Source organism: Stylophora pistillata, chromosome 10 (assembly GCF_964205215.1).
Source record: "Stylophora pistillata chromosome 10, jaStyPist1.2, whole genome shotgun sequence".
In the NCBI taxonomy this organism is placed as follows: domain Eukaryota; kingdom Metazoa; phylum Cnidaria; class Anthozoa; order Scleractinia; family Pocilloporidae; genus Stylophora; species Stylophora pistillata.
Genome location: NC_142528.1, coordinates 15,307,450 through 15,329,000, shown reverse-complemented (window position 1 = coordinate 15,329,000; position 21,551 = coordinate 15,307,450). Strand labels below are relative to the sequence as shown.

The following is a 21,551-nucleotide window of genomic DNA, read 5'->3' as shown; positions in this document are numbered from 1 at the left end:
AATCCACTTCCAATTTTAATCAGAAACAACATATAAATAAATTTACGACTGAAAAATATGTTAACGTCAGTTTCCCATAACAGTTGCACTGAAGGTATATAGGCAATATACACCATGCTTACATTGGATTCAATATAACGGCAATATTGACAAAATGTGTTAGATATCACTGAAATAGCAATTTTTTGCCGAGGTAAGTGGAAACTATACCAAAATTTACTGCATGTATTTCTACCCACAATCACTCATCAGGCCACAATCTCGACCAAACATCTAATCACTCATCACCTATTCTGAACTGAACTCTTCTGTAAAACTAACAATTTTTTTGGTGATATTTGTAGTTTTGTTGATACAAAATTGTTACTTTCTTTTGGCTATTATTTAGATTTTAATGTGCAATGGATTTCATTCGCGATCATGTATTTTCGTTTCTACATTGCTCCTTTCATTACGACGTTTTGAAACTTGGATCTACATCTTTAACCAGCCTTATCCTCTTTTGCTCTTGCCACATTGATACTGTGCAAGGAAATAAATCACTCTTAAATAACACATTTGATCTCAACAACAATTAAATAAATATATAGTGTAATAAACAGTTCAGAATGTTAACGTCCACATATCATTCGTACCTAAGCCCGACGAAATAACAAACCAATTCGTGCAGTCGTTAACATAATAAGAGGGGTCATGGCCTTTAACGCCTGTGGGTTGAAATTTTTGCAACTTACGGTTAAAAATTGTGGCCACTTTACGGCTTACGATTAATATCTTTCCATTGTGGTCAACAGAAAAATTTTAAGGGTTGATTATTTTATTCTACAACTAACGGCAAGAAAATATAATCCGCTGGAAACGGTTATTTGGAATGTTTTCAATTTTTAAGCCTCCCGGCTAAATTTTCTGGCCATTTGACGGGTAACCACTAACCCCGTTGAGACCTCCTACAAAGGGTCATCACCATATCCTTGGCAGTTTACGAGATTTAAGAAATCCAGGTCAATTGCTCTAAACTTTTCTTTTTGATGCCTCGATATTTTTCAAATGGTAACTATAGTTCATGATATATATTCTGAAATATAACCTTGAAAGATGAGGAAATGAGCGATTTACCAAATGAGGTAGACCAATTCATATGCCCCCTTTAAGCCACATAGTCCTAACCGAGAATTCCTTCTGAACCTGTCTGCATTCTAATTTAGACAAATGGAACGTAGATACTGATATCAAAGACAGCCAATATTTCCAGACTCCACTCCACACCTTACAGCTCACTTCTTACATCCTCACGGGACAACAGCTGCCTGACGGGATTGGATGTTGGTCGATGTTTTGTTTTCACTTTCAGATTGCGACGGTGGTCAGCAAATTTTCTGTCAAAGGCAAAAATACAGAGCCAGTGTCAGGACGGTTTTAGGGTTCCTTGACCTCAACTCCCATGATGGCTTGCTCCAAGAAAGGATAATTAATCCTTTCCCACTCGCTCAGAGTAGGATTCAGTAAAAGTGATGCACTCACCACTTCGACCTCGTTCCCAGGGTCTCCCATCTACCCGCCCCTATCTCGCTCCAGGGGGCGGGAAGATAAGAGGCTCTGAGAACGAGGTTGATACTACCTAGAAGGAAAACCCGCACATATAAATGAACAGGCGTAAGCTGAACCCTCTAAACGAACGCCCCGCTTGGTACGTCTTACTTTAATGCGAAGAACTAGATTATGACTTACTCGTTAAGAAAACAAAATGATTTTTCTCACCGTATGCTCGCTCGATAACTTTCTTCGATATCCTGGGAGGAATGGGGTCTTTTCTGCTTCTTTGAAGAAGATAAAAGAACATCGTAGACTGAATTTCAATCTTTCTAACTACTATACTCAATTTCGAGTTTCTAGCTGAAAGCGTTGTGGCAAAAAGCTACTGAAAGCAGTTTTTTTGGTAAATTTTTCAAGCTCTCAAACTGCGACAGCATACACTTTATTACTGCCTAGTTAACAAATCAGTGGTAAACACCACATCGTACAGTGTTGAGTTATGGCTGCACGCAGAAGGTTGCTAAATACCAAAAAAGCGTAAGACTCTAGCTCCTTCAGTTGATGACTACCCACCACTATCGGTTTGGGTTTTCCAAATATGCTTTCTAGTTCGGCTTTTAAAAGACCGTTGTTGCCATCTTGTTCATCTGAAGCCTGCATTTACAGGAAATAATATAATAGATATTTAAATATCACAAAACATGTCAAGCCCGGTGTAGCGTTCAGGTAGAGAAAGTTTAAGCTATTGAGGGCCTAATCTTCACAAGATCTAAAGCTTCATCTTTGGTTACATCATCCAAAACTTCAAGAGCACAATGCAAAGATACATTGAGAACTGAGCTTAAATTAGGAACGATTGTTTTCTATATATTAAAAAATTTAGCAAGATTTAATTTAGTGGGCGCAAAATCTTGTTGGCAGTATCAGAGTAAGTTGCACAAGCATCTTACAAAGAGCTTTATACTACTTCACAGCAAAAAGTCTCTTTGTTAGATTTTTTAGTTATATGCGGGACTTTCTTGCATTAACCTTTTGGCCCTTGTGAGTGCCAGCATCTAATTTCTCCTGACAATGTTAACACATAAAGGTCATGAGAATACAGGAAATGATCACCAACTAAAAGAGGCTCTTGATTGTTAACCAAATTCTCCTTGTCAGTAGCTTAGGAAATGTATAGAGAACAGTATGGAGAATTAGCATACTAATGTTAGGTTTTAAAAAAAAGCATCCCACCTTATCTTTGTTTCTCCCTGGAGTTGCCCATTCAGGCGTTGGATACTCGTACTTCTTCTTCTCCGCTAGCTTTTTAATATCTCCCGCACTAGGTTTGGAAATGGAGCTTTTTCCTTTGCTCCATTCTGGTTTGGCTTCTTCCCAGTAATCCTTTGCCTTGGGTTTTGGTTTTTCTGGAATCTTGGGTTTATCGATAGGGCTCCTTCCTTTCGCCCAGTCCGGCCGCGCCTCCTGCCAATATTCCGACTGCGTCTTGGTGGATTTACTTGCCTCCTTTTTTCGTAAGGACGCTGTCTTCCACTCAGGCTTTGGCTTAATCTTCGGTTTTGCTTCGGAATGTTCTTTTGGTTTACCGATGGGGGAGCTAGTCGACTTAAGTTGTCTGGCCGAGCGGGCCCGGGCCCATTCTGGATCCTAGGAATAGGAGGAGATAGAGTAACTAAAGATCACAGTTCACGCACTGCTAAAAAATCTCGTTTCTCGTGGGCGTGATAGGAGGTTGCCGCAGCTTTCATTGTCTCTATTTCCCAGTTAAGGTGTCGAAACGCGCGGTAATCAGGAGTCTTACTGTCGCAGTGGTTGTTTGGTCTTATTATGCAGAGCACGTGATGCATACAGCGTACGAGGGACGAGACCAAACAACGATTGCGAAAGAGAGGGAGTAACCATTAATCCCAATACGCTTGGACCCAGTTGTTCAAAGGGAGGATAACGCTCTCTAACGGATAACCTGCTATCCAGCCGATAACTTCAAAACAAAACGTAGTGCGCTATACACGGGACAGCGAATCATCCAGAGGATAACTCCTACTGGCCACTATTTGAACAACCGCGGCTGAAAGGATATGGGTTAAATTTGAAAAATTTACGTAAAGATTAATGGCACCTTTCCCCCAACGCAGCTCAGCTAACGGTTGTACTTTTTGGGTGCAGTGGAAGTGGTGGGATAGGGGGGAGGGAGGGGGACTTTGAAGGATTGAAGGTCACGAAACTATCGCCATTCCTTTTTCTACTTTTTTCTCCTTTTCTCGTTAACTGGTCCACTTTCTTCTAAAAAGATCAAATAGTTTTGTTTTGCTCAAACAATTAACTACTATCTCCTTACATCAAATAACACAGTTTTCATACTTATCGCTGTTACAAACGTTCAAATACTTATAGAAAAATAACCAGAAAAAATAGACAGCTCACCTTCGGCTACAATGGTAAATTACTAGGAAAAACAACTTTATTGAATTAGTGAAAAATAAATGCCATACAACGGCTACAATTCTGTTATAAAATACAGCCCGATTACAAGATATATTTCAATTTAAAAATTTTTCATGATGCCTCTTCAAACAAACTAACCACATAAAAAAACACTAAGCTGATTAAACAATCTAAGGCAACTCAGGTCATAACTTTGAGGAAAGCATTTTCACCAGCAATTTATAATTTCATCTTCCATCTACCCTCCCCATGGTAGTAATTAATCGAGCAACTATCGATTCTAAGTTGGAATTGATAACAATACAAAAATACGTTTCTTAGTTAAGGAAGCTGAAAGAATAATCCAAACCCTTTTATCTCCATAAATTTTTAGATCTATTTACCCTCTCAGCCCCAAGAGAAGTCTAGAAGTCATTTCTCTCCGCATTATTCCAATAGAATGAAGCATGGAGGGCTGAGAGAAATCAGCTCTCGATCCTTAATAAAAGACCAATTAATTTGATAAATAATTGGAAGCAAGAGCAGGGAAGTTTTTAGCTGAAAATGGGACTCGTTAAAGTTTCAACAAGATAGGAAAATTCCTGTAAAGTTGTAAATGCCACCTTGATCGAAAAAGCAGACTCGATAACCTGACCAATTCCAATTCTTGAAGGAGCATTTCTAACTTTCTGAGCCCTAATCTTCCAGAAATGCTCCGGTTTCGCACAAGGTGGAGGAGAGGAACCTTGGGGAGTTTTCATAGAGGTACGAGGGTTTTTACTTAGCATCAAATGAAGTTAGTTGCACTCCTACACTCATGTGAGTATCTTCTAAAGATCCAGCTCTACTATAACATCTTCATGTTGGAAAGATTGACGGGCTTAGAAAAAAAATCCAAAAAAGAGCCTAAAACTTGGCTTTTAGGACAAAAATGCTCACATAAATCAAGTTTAAGTATAAAACTACCCTAAATCAGTTCAAGTTTAATCGTCTTCGTCGTGCCTTCCGGTGGTTTTCAAACTGACACCCTTCCACTCAGGATCACCTGCTTCTCCGTCCACACCAGGACTTTTCGGAGCCTTTTTCAGTCCCTCTCGCCAGTCCTGCCTCTTTGACTCACCAAGGTCCCCTCCGTCTTTTTTCTCTGTCTTCTTGAGAGCCACCCGTCCTGACCAGTCAGGCTTCTTCTCTCCATCCTTCTTCTTGTCGTCACTCCATGGCTTGTTACCTCCTTTCTTCAGTTGGGTTTTAGCCCAGGCAGGCGCAGCCTCCTTTTCTTCCTTCTTTTTGTCTTTTTTATCCTTTTTGAGGCCAGTGAGTAGAGGGCTGTCTGTACGCTTGACACGGTTCATTTTGCTCATGAGTTCCTCGCTCATCTGTGAAAAAAATATTTTGTTTTCAATGATAACAGCTGAGGGCAAGCATGCTTTAGAGATCGGTTCATGATTTTAAAGGAAAAGTTTGGCTGAACTTGCTCAACATTTACATGTCGCAAATGAAGGCTTTGTAAAATCGAATTTCATAACACTGAGCCTCTTCATCCCCATTCAACGAACCTTTTTGTCACTTTATTTCCATTTGATCCACATTCCATCATAGAATCCTTCATCAGAAAGGTTCTTCTTCTTCGTTACTTCTTTTGAGGGATGTTATTGAAACTAATTCCTTTGACGAAGTTATGATCATACGTCACAACTCGTTGGTAATTCGCAGTTGTCGAGAATAATCGAAACCAAAGGAAAAATGCAACGAAACATTCGACGTTGGTTCCGTATTTCGATGTCTTTGGAAAACTATTACTTACATTCGACAAATCATCCCGGTGTTTCTTGGGTGAGGTTAAGTAAGTTCGCCTCGTTTCGCGATGTGCAACATAACCATTACAATTTCGTGGCGAAAGCTACAGTAACCAAGCTCGTTTCAGAACCAAAAAGAAAATCTTCGAGAGAATTCTGCATTTCTAGTGCTCTTTACACGAAACAAATTTTACAAGCAATACGGTTGCCCTGGGAAAAATCACCATTTTGGCAGATTTCTCGAAAATCCTCCACACGAAACGTACGTAAAAGTCTGATGAGACAGCGTTATTACCGCTATATTAACACTTCGTTACTTTGCAACCCTAAGGAACTCAGTGTTCATCAAAAAAATAATTTTTTTTTTTCACCCAGCAGCGCCCTGAAAATAGTTGGGAAGAAAAAGTTACCTTGTTAGACTCCTTTTGCTTGGCCTTCATGGCCATGAACTTCTCTTCCCATGCTGCAGCCTGAGCTTTACGCACCACGTTTACAAAGTTTCCTTTCTGTTGGAAAAAATCATGATATACACGTTTAAAATTATTCGTCAAGGGCGACGCGAACATTGTAGAACAAATCTACTCGCTTAATTGATCGGAAGATAACAATCAATTTGCTTCAATATTTCTTCCTTTGGAACTTGAAGAAATCGTGCGCTGGCCATTTTGAAATTATTGCGAAATATGATTTTTCACACATTCCCATTAAAAATACAACCAATCAGAAAACAGGCAAGGCGTTGTGAATTCGACTGTATTACGCTTTTCCTTCCCATCGTACTCTAATTCTCGGCGAATATCAAAATGTAGCGTGACAACCCGTTATTCTTCAAACGTTTTATTGTGACAAACGTGTGACACTTTTTTTCTCAAGGAATTTCCTTTTTATTCGTTTATTTTATAGCTATTGTTTGTTTTTTCTTTATTGTGCTTGCGTTTTACACAGATTCTATGCTCGAATCAACAGTCATCTCAAATCCCTAAAAATTGACGCGCAAGAGATTTACAGAGTATTTTTCGTGGTCGGCAGGTTAAAACTCACTAAACGCACCTTCGGTGGAAGAGTCTTCTTCTGTTTTGTTAAAATATGAAAAGAAAAAAAGAGGAATATCTTAAATTCGTAAAAGTCTATAAATACAACAATGAGTGGATCAACTAAAATTCTAATGGCGATTACATATAAATGGTAAATGCTACTTACAACTGTTCTCTGCGGCGCCACCTTCCTGAAGAAAACAAAGCGGTCGAAGTTTTTTTTTAATAATATAAGGCTTTTGTGTTAAACGAAGACCACCCAGGGTTCCTCCGCCTTTCCCTCCACCCTCCGCCAAAAAACAAAGCTACTCCACACCTGGCTCAGGCGGTGCAAATTTCCCGCCAATGAAAAAATCACGTGACAGATGACGCAACGTAGCCATGTCAGCTCAAAGACACATATTTGGGACTTTTCAAGGGAAAGTTTTCATGTAACAGCTCAACTTTAGCTCAGCCAAGGACATAATTGAGGTTTGATTCTAAATCAAGGTAGGATGATAACACTAACGTGAACATAAAAAATCTTACTCAAACGACGAATGGAAACTCAGTTACAGACCAGGCCAGTTTTAATGAAAAGTTTTCCCTTAACAGTACTTCTCTCGTAGCGTCGAGGAAGAAACTCTAAAACCCAAAGGGGCGTACCATATCTTATTTAAATAGGCCTTTGGGATTTTCGGGGGAAAATTTCAATAAATATTTGTCTTAACTAATTGTAGAATTTCAGAACAGGGTTCATGGGCCATGATGGTTATATGTACATTACAATACCCAATTTTATCCCAGGCCTCGCTTTCAAGGTGCTGCCTGGAGAGTTTTACCACGATACTTAAGTCAAATGAATTCCCACATGAAAAGATTTATGAATAGTACAGCTCAAAGGGGCTTGGAGAAAATCTTCAGTTAAATAATACCATTCTGCAAAAAGTTCTGAATCATAATTGGGTGGGAATTTTATTTAAGTGTCTGAAATATTAACCCATGCTTGCTTATTTCAAACTAACCCAGGTTGTTTGAAGAGTAAATATACCATTCACTGGATAAATCTCTTTCTGAAAGATAGCACATTATGTTTTGGTAACACTTATCCACTAGATATCCATTTATCTGTTGGATAGCATCATCCACTCTTTGAACAACTAAGCCCTGTGGCCCGTCTCTCGAAAGTCTCGGTAACTTAACGGGCCCGAAGCCATGTTTTAAAATCAAAATTTAAAGGATAGGAAAGCAGGTTCTGGCACCTAAACCAGTCCTTATTGTTTCTTTAGCTAATAGTTTTATTTTATCATTTTCAAAACTTTTGAAATCCCCATCTTGAATGAAAGTAGAGCAGCTGTGAAGGATAAGTTGAGAAAACGGACACCACCCCTCCCCTTCCCATGTAAACGCAATTGTCACGAGTTGTCATGGCAAAAAGAATAATAAAACGCACGAGGTTCGTTTTGGTCCGCCATATTGCTTGTATGTTTGCTTTCAATGTAAATGATTTCGACCTCTCCTTCCGCGGCCGGTAACACAGCTTTACGGGCCCGTTAAGTTACCGGAACTTTCGAGGAACGGGCTTCGGGACTCCCAGTTAAATTTGTCATGGTGAGCTATACAAATTTCTGCATGTTGACACTTTTTCCAAACAATTAACCCTTTTGCTACAAACATCTCCTTAACAACATCCTCGCTGACTGCTTCACCATTCTTATAACCTAGGAGTAGGGAGAATTTGGTGGTGAATCAACTGATCAAAACTTCTCACCAATTTTCTGCTTGATATTGTACTTATATTGTAAGCTGAAAGTCTGTGTTGGTCACTCTTGCCACACCCTCACAACTATTACACTTTTATTCCCAAAAGTGTATTATGAGAGGTAAGTTATCTTACAATTTTCAACTTCTTCTAGTATTAAAGTGTTTCCCTTTGAAAATGTGTGGCTGAAAGATAATGGAGACTTACTTTCCCTCTTTAATTAAGAGGTTATTTTCCTCCTCTGTTTTCTTCACCTCTGTACGAAGCCTATTGATCTAAAACAAAATTTAATTCCATGAGTTGCATGAAAATGGCTAGTAATCAAACTTAATATATATAACTATCAGAAACAAATTATTCACAAAAACATAAGGAGGAGAAATGGCTGTTAAGAACTAGACAGCATGAAAATTGGGCATAGCCAAAATAATGTTTTGTACATTTTGTAAGTAGAAGAAAACTGTTACCCTTGTAATATGATTGATGCAAGCTCAACATATGGCTGGACTTTTTGATACCAATATCATCACATCTTTAGCTTCATGGGCAGCTGGTTTTTGCCAAGTACAGGGGAAACATTAGATTCCATGAGAAAAGAGGTGATATCATACCCTTCTAAGCCCCTTGTGCAATTACAAGATAGCTATAAGTATCCAGATCCCCTTTGTATATTTTAAGAGGTGAATAAATGACTTTTAGTGAAAGTTCAAATGTGACAGATTGATGCTGCAAGATAAAAAAAACCTACATCATTGGCGTTTTTCTTTATTTTTTCTTCTAATTCTCTCTTTTGTTTTGCAAGAGCATTAGAATTCTCCTCAGCTTTTCGAAATTGCATTCGAAGGGAGCGCAGTTTGAGGTCAAGTGCATCTAGTTCTTCTTTGCTGGCAGGTTCATTCTTGGCTTCCCGCTCTTCAACAATGCGACGCAGTTCCATAGCCAGTCCCTCAAGAATTGCCTCTGTTGAAATTAAGGTCACATTTTAAGTAAGAAAATCTATATTCACTTTACAAGCAAATTTCATGCACTCGGTAATACCAAATAGTTGAGTTAACCTTTTTTTTACAGAACATTTATTTCACTTCTGGCATCACCAGGCTGGTATAAGTAAATGTACAAGGGAATGTACCCTATCATGCATGTAGCTACAGGTATTTGTATCAGGTTTGATCACCTGGTAATACCTATTTTTACTGCAATTGGCAGTTATGTGGCATTCGGATTGGCCAATTTGCTCTGATAGATAAGAGTACAGACAATACAATACAATACAATGTTCTTTATTATGAGAGGGTAAATACATGATTAACCCAGTAAAGAGTTTTCTAACACATGGCCCTCTGTAATACAGAACAACCCACCCATCCCACCCCAAGGGAGGACATCCATCACACAGTAATCTCATGTGTGGGAAATTAACATCTCCTACCCCAACCCTGTAGGAGACGGGACCTCTATTTATTCATCCCTATCCAAGAAGACTAGAATATTTAACCATTTCTAGATGTTATAGAAAGGTAGCAAGTTCTTCTCAATTATTTTAAGACCCTGAGTGTTGGTCCGGCCGGGGCTTGAACCATCGACCTCTCGCACAACAGTCCAGCACTCTATCCATTGAGCTAACTGGGAGGTGGCTAACGTCAACATGATTGTCACAAAACATATCTTGCATTGAAAGAAGCATTTCATTTGATATTGATATTGCAGTAAAAATACAAATTGACAACTGTGCCTCATGAGTCTACAACATTTTGACCTCTGTCATGACGCATACTGCTTATACAATATTTTCATCTGTTCCTTCACCCTTTTTCTGGTGTCAGTATTCATATTCCCCTACTGTTCTCTATTCATTTCTGGTGGCAAGAGTTCTTTAACTCCAGAGTCATCTCCTTTGTTCTTGTGACCTTAATGTTTGATTCATTGGTGATACAAACCAAGGGTTAACACATGCCCTTTTTCAAACCCTGCTTACTCTTTGCTAAAATGAATTTACCAGTGACACTTGTCCAACATTTGTTATACAATGAATATATGAAGTTCATATATTTTGAACTGCAGTATTAAATACGTATGATGCACGATCCTTCGCAGCAGATAGCGCTATTTATGCAATAGCGAAAATCAGACCTGAAAAAAATCAGGCCTGTATGGGATTCGAACCACTGACCTCTGCAATACTAGTGCAGCGCTCTACCAATTGAGCTAACAAGCCAACTGGGAGCAGGCCATTAAGTTGATTTGTAATAAACCCGTGATGATAAATCAGATACAATGAATATATGAAGTTTATTTATCTTGAACTGCGGTATTACATACGTATGATGCATGATCCTTCGCAGTAGAAAGCACTATTTATGCAATAGCGAAAATCAGACCTGAAAAAAATCAGGCCTGTACGGGATTCGAACTGCTGACTATACGTATTTAATACCGCAGTTCAAAATATATGAACTTCCTATATTCATTGTATCTGATTTATCATCACGGGTTTATTACGAATCAACTTAACGGCCTGCTCCCAGTTGGCATGTTAGCTCAATTGGTAGAGTGCTGCACTAGTATCGCAGAGGTCAGTGGTTCGAATCCTGTACAGGCCTTACTTTTTTCAGGTCTGATTTTTGCTATTGCATAAAAAGCGCTATCTACTGGGAAGGATAATGCATCATATGTAAACATTTGTTATGTTTTCCCAGCTAAATCAGCCAATAGCCCAGGAGTAATTGAAAACTGTGATTAAATTTCCAATCTCTACTCTGACAGCCATAAAAAAAGTACAGAAGTAGCAAAAAAAGGATCAAACAGTCTGAACTTGACATTTGACTGGCACCAAAATCTCTCAAATCAACATCTACAAAATACTGCAGGAGATTTCACTTTTTTATGCTCAACCTTTGATTGGCTTGATGTAATTTGTTTTCTAAAGATCCACTGTATTATGTACAGGTAGTTTACCCTTCCCAGACTTTCATGGAGTCTTCAAGGGTCTCAATGAATGTACACTTTCTGCATTCAATGATGCTTTGAATTGTAAATTAAGCTATTAGAAAGCCACAATTCTATTCTATATAACATTTGGCTGTTGTGGGTAACCTTGGCTTGATTGTTTATCATTCATTAAAAAAAGCTTACTAAAGAAGGGAAACCATAGTACTTTTCCTCCTTCCTCAAACTAAATGTGAATTTGTGAGAGGCAGTGCTTCAGTGAATTATACAGCAAAAATTAGAAGGCACTCACGCTTTTTCTGGGGATTCAGTCTGTCAACTATAGTTTCTTCTTCTTCGTCTTCTTCCTCTTCTTCTTCCTCTTCATCCTGTTCATCTCCATCAACATGATCTTGATTGAGTCGGTTTTTTTCTTCTTCCATTCTTCTTCTCTCCTCCTCCTCCTCTTCTTCACGTCTTCTTCGCCGTTCTTCCTCTTTTTGCCTCTCTTCCTCTCTTTGTCTTTCTTCTTCTTTGCGCCTTTTCTCTGCTGCCTCCTCCTCAGCCTTTCTCTTCTCTTCCTCCTCTGACAGAAAAAAATGAGGTTTAAATTAACCCATCCATTATGTTGAGGATTATGATTAGAATTAAAGAAAATTTAATGGTGTTGACCAACAAAGGAGGGGTTTGTTTGTGCAACAGATGGTGCCAGGCTACTGTAAACCATACAAAGTAATACTTAAGTCTGGCCAACCTCTCTCACGGCGGCGGCGTGCTGATGCATTCTCTTCAGCAGGTTCGTCTGTAATATACAAAACCAACACACATACATGTACATTTATCAAGATGAGAGTGATTATCACAATAATAAACACTATGTTAAAAAAAAAAAAAAATTAAAATGCAAATTTATATCAAGGTACGTTAGAAATTACATGTCTGGACTTACGTTACAATTAGAAAACATGTGAAAGTTAGAAAACGTTAGAAAATATGTGAAAGTGAACCTCGGTGACACTCATCATACCTCCACTTCCCTGGATGCAAGCTAAAAGAAATTGTTTGTGCACCAGTTAGGATAATTCTTAGATATTAAAGTGCCTATGACATTAATTTTTTTCCTCGGTTTTTCTTACCTTGATGCATATAAAAAATGATTCTAACCTTCAATCCGGTGGAAATGTTTTTAAACCTGAATTTTTGCACTCTAAAAAGTACTATCTTGTGGTGAAAACTGTCTCGGGGCCTGGGACCTAGTTCAACCCTTGCCACGGCCTTCGTGACGTAATTTTGTGTACACAAAACACCAAGTTGCGGAACGTGTGGAGGTGAGAGGCGAGTCATGCATATAAAAAACAATTCTAACCTTCAATGCGGTGGAAACGTTTTTAAACCTGAATATTTGCGCTCTAAAAAGTACTATCTTGTGGTGAAAACTGTCTCGGGGTCTGGGACCTAGTTCAACCCTTACGACGGCCTCCGTGACGTAGTTTTGTGTACACAAAACACCAAGTTGCGGAACATGTGGAGGTGAGAGGCGAGTCATTCATTTGAACAAGTGTCACTCTGCTGATTCTATAGATTATTGAATCAAACTTTTTGCCGCACTGTCATCCATGTTGGTTTCAATGGCTGTACACAACTTGATGTCACGAAAGAAAATCACACGACGTTTTGGCCGCGCGGAGGAGGGGACAATTTCGTTCACAGATAGCGCGTTTTGAACTAAAAAAAGGGGTTTGAAGACATTTCCGCCCGGATTAAAGCTTAAAATTGTTTTTTATATGCATCAAGCTGAGAAAAGCCAAGAAAAAAAAATTCATGTCATAGGTTCTTTAAGTAGTCTGATCTTTGGAGACAAACTGTAGTATGCACACACCTCTTCCACCTCCACCATCTCTCCTTTTTCGTCGCTCTTCCCTTTCCTTTCTTCTCTTCTCTTCATCAGCTGCGTCTTCTGCATCTCTTTCTGCACGCCTTGCTTCCCGCTCTTTTCTCCTTTGTTCCCTTCTCTTGGCTGCTTCGTCCTATGATGCAATTCAAAATGTATACAACTTGATACAAATTCAAAAATTGCCAGTCAACAGTTCTCAAGGAAACGTATTAGCACACAATCCTCACTATAAAGAGCACTAATTAAGCAATAGTGAAAATCAGACCTGAAAAAAATTCAGGCCTGTACGGGATTTGAGGATTGTGCACTAATACGTCTTTATAACAGCAGTTCAGATATATGAGTTTCATATATTTCGTTGTGTTTGAGTTATCAAGGAGCAGTTTTCATTAACTTAGGTGGGGGCATTTTTATCCACATGTGCTGTTAGAAATTTTCTTATTTGCTAGTTTCTTTAAATTGTGGTCAGGTCAAAGAATCAGCCTACAATTGAATGACATTTACTTTTTAAAATCAGGAATTTCATTTTGGTCCAGTTGCCCATCCTTTGCAGTGTTCGTTAGCTAGACTTGTAAACAGGTAAAGGAAGTAGTTATGGTTTGGTTCTTGATTCCTCTTCAGTTTTTATAACTTCCATTTTTAAATGCTTTGCCTACAGGACTGCATGCAAATGTTGTAAATCTGTTATCATACCTTATAAAATTTTTAGGAATATATTTGTAGTTTTTATATGTACACTGTACATGTATAAGTAATTTTTATTGTACAACAAAATTCTTAGTTTTAACATCAAGACCCCTGGACACCAGCCTAGTCACTGAATGAGCTAACCTGAATAAATAAAGTTTATCGCGTAACATCACAAGACTCAGACAGAAGCTGTAAACATGACCACTCATTCATTCAAGGGCAGACTGTCAGTTCTCTATTTTGATGACTTTACACCAAGACTGTGCTCATCAAATGCCACAAGAACTTTTGAAAATATTTAAAATTAATAAACATTTCACTCTTTTGTCTTTCGTTACAAGGGTATTATAAATGATTCGACCTTGTCGTGACTCCAAAAAAATTCTACAAATAGATGTACATGAAACATGTCTGTTGATAAGTGTCACACTGAAATATATCAAAGGTACTGAATTTCTCCTTGTTGCTAATTACAACATACAGCAAAAGGCATAAATTCTGTAGCAGAAGCAGAATGCAAATTTACAAACAGGACTGAACTAAATTTTGTGGCTCAAAGTCAACTTTACTTATTAAAAAGACACAAACACAGCACCAACAGAGGTCAAAATATTCAAATGGCTATGAAATTCCTATGTCCAAAATAAGTTACTAAACACCAGGCAAATGCTCTTGTTCCTAAGAAGCACAATTTCATAGAATTTTTAGACAAGAGAACATAACATGGAAAGGATGATAAACTTTGAGCTTGCCATAGGGTTCTGTACAAAGGTTAAGCAGTGTAGGAAAAATGTAAAGTAGTCATATAGCTCTCAGAATATCTGTGCTATGTTTCTAAATTCTAAAACGTACATTCAAAACATCAAACAATTTTTTCAGGTGTACTTCATAACATTGAATTTTTTCTTAACAGCAAAAGAGCAAAAAAATGAAGGGTTTATAGTTTTCTTGTCAACAGCTTAACAACCCTGGATCTATTAACATTAAAAGCTGCCCACCTAGCATATAAATAGAGAACAGCTTTGTCACACTATGATCAAAGTGCCTGGTCTCTCTGTGTGCTTTATGCTCTTGTCTGCACTATACTGATTGTTCTTATTTGATTGCTGTTAGAAAACACTATCACAGAATACATTTAATAAGTGTCAGTATTTCATCTAAAAGATTTTATGGTTAAAATCTGGTAAAGAGCTCACAGACCTCCAAGAAAATATTTCAGAAATGTACTATAGAATTGGGTGGGGTCACTGAGTAGCTTGACCTTTCAGTTGTATCATTGCATAGATGAATATGTTAAAAGCTAGTGAATCAAATACTATGACCAAATATAGAGAAAAGTTTAAAGGCCTGTAATTATTGTTTAGTTCAAACATGTTTGCACTGGAAAAGTCTGCTTGAGTTAGACAATATTTTATAATATTGTTTTTTAACAAGACCAGCTTGAATAAGCTTCAAATGAAAACAGACACAAACAGAAATGAGAGAGTTTCAGGAGGTTTAAAGTCATTTGTGTAGTAAAAGAATGCCAGTTTCATGTAGTTTTCTTTTTTTAAATACCCTGTAATGCAAGCAGCAAGAGCTGGTATCCATTCAAAGGTCTCACACAAAGGGAGTATATTAAAACTCATGAACCATTGCTGATCAAACATGGTTGGAAATAATCCGTAATGGGACTCTGCTGTGAGAAAAATGCTAATTGACTTGTGGGTTAGCATCCAGCAGTTACTAATCCCTCATTCACTTAGCTTTGATTCTTACTATGGGGACATACAGATGTCAAAACAAGCAGGACATGGACAGCATTAGAGAAATAAACAGCAAGAGCACAGCCAAACTACCAAAGAAATCTTACTGCTAAAACAGATTGCTTCAGTTAAGCAGATTTTTGCTAATTTACCAAAGAGAGCTCTGGTAACACAACTGGCAAGATTACAGATTGGTCCATTTTCTAATACATAACACATTTGTAGCTAGAAAATCCATTAAAATGAGGAGAAATCATAAACATAGCCAAATACAGGGAAAAGATCCTCCTTGGTACATATATCTCTTGCATGTTGTAAAAGATCATGGGCTCAACTACAGATTATCCTTTAGTGAACAACATAATTTACATAAATGAAGCTCAGTGAGCTTGCACGTCAAGTGAGAACAGGATGACCTGACAATTTTAAGTTCAGTAATATTGCTCCTGGATAAAATTTTGTCTATGTGAAGAAGTCACAGCATCAGTTTATCTCGCACAATTGCACTATCGAGGAAATTGGGAATGGAGTTGGAAAACAGATCACTTCAAGGGAGTGACCCAACCTCCTGAATAGGATAGTTGCCCAACAACATGAACACAGTTTCATTTCAGTCACACTAAAAATACAGCAACATACCTCCATTTCACTTTTTGAGCTTTCAGATTAATGGACTAACAACAAAGAAGATGCAGATCTTGACTAGGCAAGAGAGTTCTTTGATTTTGTCAGGGATTTGGACTGCAGAGGATAGGGAGCTTTTGGACAGCAACACAGATTGTGGCAGCCAAGGTGTCTGCTATTGTATTGATTTGCTTGCCTTTGGAATGCTTACAATCTAGCTTATAAATTCATTATTTTCTATGGCTATCTCTGGTTGCATCAGCCCCAGGTCCCCACAACAAAACAACCTTAGTTTATTTGTTCAATTTGCAGAATCAATTACCCTTTGTTCCCATTGATCATACTGTCAGGGGCCAGCACAAACATCAAACCCATTAATTGACATTTTACATCACATCTCAGCTTTCACAACTTGCTAGACTTAATTTTCCCACAAATGAGCCTTAAAACTATCGCATGAAACCAGTCAACTTCAGGCACAGAAACTTAGCACAATTGGAACTCTTGTAACAAATTACAAAATGACAAAATGTTGAACAGAATGAGAGGGGATCGAATTGCAACACCATGGGCTCACCAGCTTATCTATGATGTAAATATATGCATTAGGCTTAGGTTGCATCACTGTCAAGTATCACGCAAGGCAAGAGTGTCAACTGAAGACATGAAGAGGGGTCAACCAAGCACATTCCATCACATACATGTACATGTAGAAAGTAAAGAGTCTATGATTTTTAGTTCTACCCAACATGGAAAATTCTGTATAATGCACATACAGCACATGTAAGTAATTTCGTTCTTATCTGTTTATTTTACAATGCATATAGGGGTGATCTGTAAGTCCTACTGCCTGAATCTCTGAGATAGGGTGGTAATTTCATGTTGTACATTCAGTTCTGTTTAAAACAGATTCTGCACAAAATACAATTTACAGCAAGCTAAACAAACAAATTTCCAAGATAGGAGATGATATTTAACAGAAATTTTCCCTAAGATGAGACTTCAAGCAGGTTTTTCCAGTAGCACTGAAAGTTATACAGCTGTAAGTTAGGTTGTTTCGTGGAGATATCTACACCAGATAGTGTGAGTGTCTTTTGGTTAGAATTCAATGAGGTGATAGCACAAGATGGTTACTTCATGATATCAGTGTAAGTGTCTCAAAAAAATGTAGATAACTACTGTATCAGCACTTTTAAAAGGGTAACACACTTGGAACACATTGCAAAAATGTTATTTCAACACTGTCTTCCAGGAAGGTTCTTAACAGACTTAGCAAACCCCCTGAGAAGAAAAACATGACACCGCAAATCACTGAAAAGCAGTCTTCCCTTCTGAGAATTGAAGGAAACTAGAACAATAAGCAAGAAGAGGAACACTGCATCTGTTGCTGATGCTTGCTTGATTTAAATTGAAGCGTGAGCGAGGAGCCTAAAAACGGCTGCAAAGAAGACTACCCGAGTAGAGGACCATTAAAAAAAAAAAGCACTGAGAATGATTTGAGGTTAGTAATTCTCAGTATTTTTCAAATGTTAGTCAGGGCATAGTATGAACCATTTCCTAAACATGTAGAAGTTTCTGGAGAAATGTGAACTCCCCCTTACAAAACCATGTCACAGCTGTGGTCTACATTCTGCTTCTTTTTACAGATTATGTTACTCCTTTTACTTTGTTCCCAATCTATATAGATACTAAATTAATTCATGCAGAATAAATGATAAAATAACCTTCTACTTGATTAATATATTGAAACAGAAAAGTAGTCAACAGGAAGTGAAGCATGACCCCATGTAACACCCAAAGCAATGTGAATATTCATTTTCTCCTTTTCAGCAATGTAGCAATAAAGATAAATTATGTACTTCCAATCTTAAAGAAAGAAGCCTCTAAAATATCTAGACTCTTGAAGAAATATAAACACTGTGCACCATCTTGAATGTAAATCTATCAAAGTAAACCAATGCATTGATGAACAAGCATACTGGCTTGAAAATAATTATGCATCAAAGTTGGTATCTGAGCAATTGTACCTCAACCCCAACCCCTCCCTGAACCTGTGGTGGCCTCATAGTTAGTGCGCTCAACTCTGGATTGGGTAGTCTGGGTTTGAGCCCTGGCTGGGGATGTTATGTTGTATTCTTAGGCAAGACCGGCAAATTTAATGGTGGGGGTAACTCTGTGATGAACCAACATCCCATTCAGGGGGAGTAGAGATACTCCTAGTCACTTCATGCTATTGGAAACTGGAGTCATGTTGGTGCACCAGTCAATGAAAATAACAATACATGTTCTGATATTAAATTCTCAAACATTCATAAAATATCAAAACTGACCTCTAGATCAGGTGCACAGGATACACTACTGTTAAAAATAATCTAGCAATTAAAATCTACTGGTAAATTTAGGGGTTTGGATAAGTAAAAAATAGTGGTACTGTATATGCAATTTTAAGACTACTGGTGCAGCATTTTTGGAAATTGCTGCATAGAGCTATTTTAACCACAGAGCATGATGTTGATTATCAGTCAGTAACAAACCTCAACACATATTCTGATATGGAATTCCCAAACAATCACAGTGGCAACAGCAACAGTGATCACATACTATAAAGAAGGTGCTGTGCCTAGTCTTTAAAATGTGTAATTCCATCTTAACTTTCTCCGATTCAAGGTGCTCGCTCTAATTATGTTCATTCACTTCAATGAGGATTTGCACTTTTTAAAGATTTATTACATGTACATTTGCCAGTGTAGTAACCCAAAAGGTTTCTGGGAAGACAAACATATGAAATAGAGTCGAGGGGACATTCTGTACAAAATTTAGTTTTAATAGAAGTGTATAGGTGTTAAAGGAAAAACTTTGGAGCTCAGTGGAAATTTCTGAGTTAGTCTACATGACGGAAATGTGGCAAGGAATTCTTCAAATTTCTTACACTATGAAGGTATCTAGATCGATAAATTTCATGAAGAAAATTTTATAAGATTTTAACTTAAACAAAGATGCCATCTCCATCCAGGCAGTTCACGAAAAAAGAGAAAACCAAAATAATACAAAAAGATGTCGCTTGTCTCGCTTCAAAATTTGTCAGCCGTGGTCAATAATTGGAATGAGGTCGTGACAATTGTATCAAATTACCTTGCGCCATTGACCGCGATAAAATCTTTAAAAGAACGATAATAGTTATTTTTAATGAATACTTAAAAACAAAGCTACTTGCGAGCTGAACTCATCGATAAGGGATGAAATATTTCAACGCGAACGAATAACAGTCATCGAAATGAAACAAAAAATCCTGGAGTACAAGTAAAACTCTAATGATGTGCTTTCCGAATCTACACAACTATGGCACACCTAAAGAATGCATATTTTTTTATTCGTATGAACACCTAACAACTGTAGTCTCAGATAGGGGGTAGGACTAGTCAGTTGTGGTTTAGAAAACGTAGTTAAGGGCTAAATGTGGATAAGAATCGAGGTGAACTTTCGTTGGCAGAAGAAAGGTTATTTTAGCAACAACGAGGCATTCATTAGTATGCATAGTTTTACTAAAATATTCCAATTTACCATTTCCTCAGTCGTTTCTTGGTCCGCAACCCGATCGCGATATCTTCTTCTGCGACCAGTTTCTGTTCGAAACAAAGAAGTTTTTCGTAAGTAACAAAACTTGAACCTCGTAACGGAAAAAACGCTTTGAATCTTAACACTGCGTTTGCATAGGTTATTGAGATCAATTTCTTAGTGAAGTACTGCGTTGCGGTGATTACTTCTGGGGCATGCAATGCTCGTTGATGATGCGAAAGAACGGTGCTATAGGACCAAAATAAAGCACTCGGCTATTTAGCGACTGCTTTTATCTGTAGGGTCAATTGATAACGATTCCCAAAGAAATAAACTATTTATCTTGTAACCCCCTTCATAAAATGATAGAACGTGTCTTCGGGGTCACTCATGTTTAGCATGCAAACAAGCAAAAATTACAGTCGTGTTGTCAGACTCTTCATTTCCCATGTCAAACCCTCGACTGCTCCAGTAACAGATTAGGACTTACCGCTCGAGCTGTCTAAAGCCGAAGACATCTTTCCCGTTTGTTGTGGTATTCGCAGCCGATGAAGAGCTGAAATCTTTTACAACCTTGTCTTTTATTCGTAAAAGAGCAATCGGAAATGAAGTGACGCGGATTCATAAGTTATCAACTTAATCCCTCGTTCCTATTGGCTGGTGATATAATACCAGAGTTAATTGGCGTGACTAGATTACGAGACTCACATACATCTTTTGTATTGTCATTGTTTTCAGGAGGAAAGTAACGGCTCGCCTGCGTTAAAATAAAAATCCTAGCTTGACTGCGAAAGATGCGAGTAGTTGTTTCTCAGTCATCAAAAATTTCACTCGACTGGAGAATTGGGTTATTTCTTTTTTACTTTTTTTGTTCCGTGCGAGCAGCAAAAACCATAGGTAAGCATATTCAAGGATCAATTTGCACTTTGTTGCTCCTTGTTCAAATATATAGTAATTACTGAGATTAGAATAGTTTGAAGAGGAGAAAGAACCTATTTACCGAGGTACACACTGCGTCTCTTTTATTTTTATTTCTCGCTTCGCTCTATTGTTGTTAATAAACTACAGTTGCTGTCCTGCACATATCACAAGTATAAATTATTCTCCTGTCATTTACCGAATTTGAAACTTTTGGTCTTGCATGATCTATTAAATAATGTCATTTCTTGCCCTCCTATAATCATATTTATGGGTCTAACAGTGACTCATCGCATGAGACCAAAGATACCAGAGTGCTAGTCAAAGTGTTGACTCCTATGACCACTCATTTTTCCATGGAAACGACAACAACGACAACAAAAAATACATTATACATTTTTCGGTTGATGTTGTTGTTATCCTAAGTTTGTTGTTGCTTGGTTGAAATTGGCCTCGGCGACTTTTTTTCTTGCAGATTGGCACCCCAAGATCAGGTCAAGTTCGCAGACGCGACTCCTCCTCAGTACCTTTTTTGGTGTTAAGTGGAGTTCTTCAAGAGAAAGAATTATTGCTGCCTTATCAGAAATAAAAAAAAACAAACCTGATAATTATTATAATTACATTTCGTTTGAGCGAATTGTTTTTTCTGTTCATACTCGCTATAGGTGATAA

At 37.9% G+C, this 21,551-nt stretch overlaps 2 protein-coding genes across 9 annotated transcripts; one reads left to right on the top strand and one right to left on the bottom strand.

Annotated features, from left to right (window-relative positions):
- Positions 1-2: 2 nt before the first annotated feature.
- On the bottom strand, positions 3-20,608 carry LOC111339130 (uncharacterized). 6 transcript variants are annotated; one of them, XM_088735341.1, is made up of 14 exons: positions 20,452-20,607; positions 19,968-20,029; positions 13,333-13,480; positions 12,208-12,255; positions 11,767-12,039; positions 9,277-9,488; positions 8,736-8,803; positions 6,954-6,978; positions 6,804-6,824; positions 6,164-6,259; positions 2,767-3,180; positions 2,107-2,187; positions 1,759-1,817; positions 3-1,376 (listed from the first exon to the last, which is right to left on the bottom strand). In XM_088735341.1, exons 1-14 carry the CDS (start codon positions 20,477-20,479, stop codon positions 1,268-1,270), a joined length of 1,644 nt encoding a protein of 547 aa, XP_088591467.1. In that variant the 5' UTR covers positions 20,480-20,607; the 3' UTR covers positions 3-1,267. The 6 variants fall into 6 exon arrangements, with proteins under 6 accessions (XP_088591467.1, XP_088591468.1, XP_088591469.1 ...); XM_088735342.1 differs by having other exon boundaries at positions 1,759-1,814; XM_088735343.1 differs by having other exon boundaries at positions 1,759-1,811.
- LOC111339131 (uncharacterized) lies at positions 16,763-21,501 on the top strand. 3 transcript variants are annotated; one of them, XM_022945721.2, is made up of 3 exons: positions 16,763-17,189; positions 17,821-17,907; positions 21,355-21,501. In XM_022945721.2, exons 1-3 carry the CDS (start codon positions 16,936-16,938, stop codon positions 21,419-21,421), a joined length of 408 nt encoding a protein of 135 aa, XP_022801456.2. In that variant the 5' UTR covers positions 16,763-16,935; the 3' UTR covers positions 21,422-21,501. The 3 variants fall into 3 exon arrangements, 1 of the variants encoding a protein (XP_022801456.2); XR_002695648.2 differs by having other exon boundaries at positions 16,781-17,189; positions 17,663-17,907; XR_002695647.2 differs by having other exon boundaries at positions 16,805-17,189; positions 17,659-17,907.
- Positions 21,502-21,551: the final 50 nt, after the last annotated feature.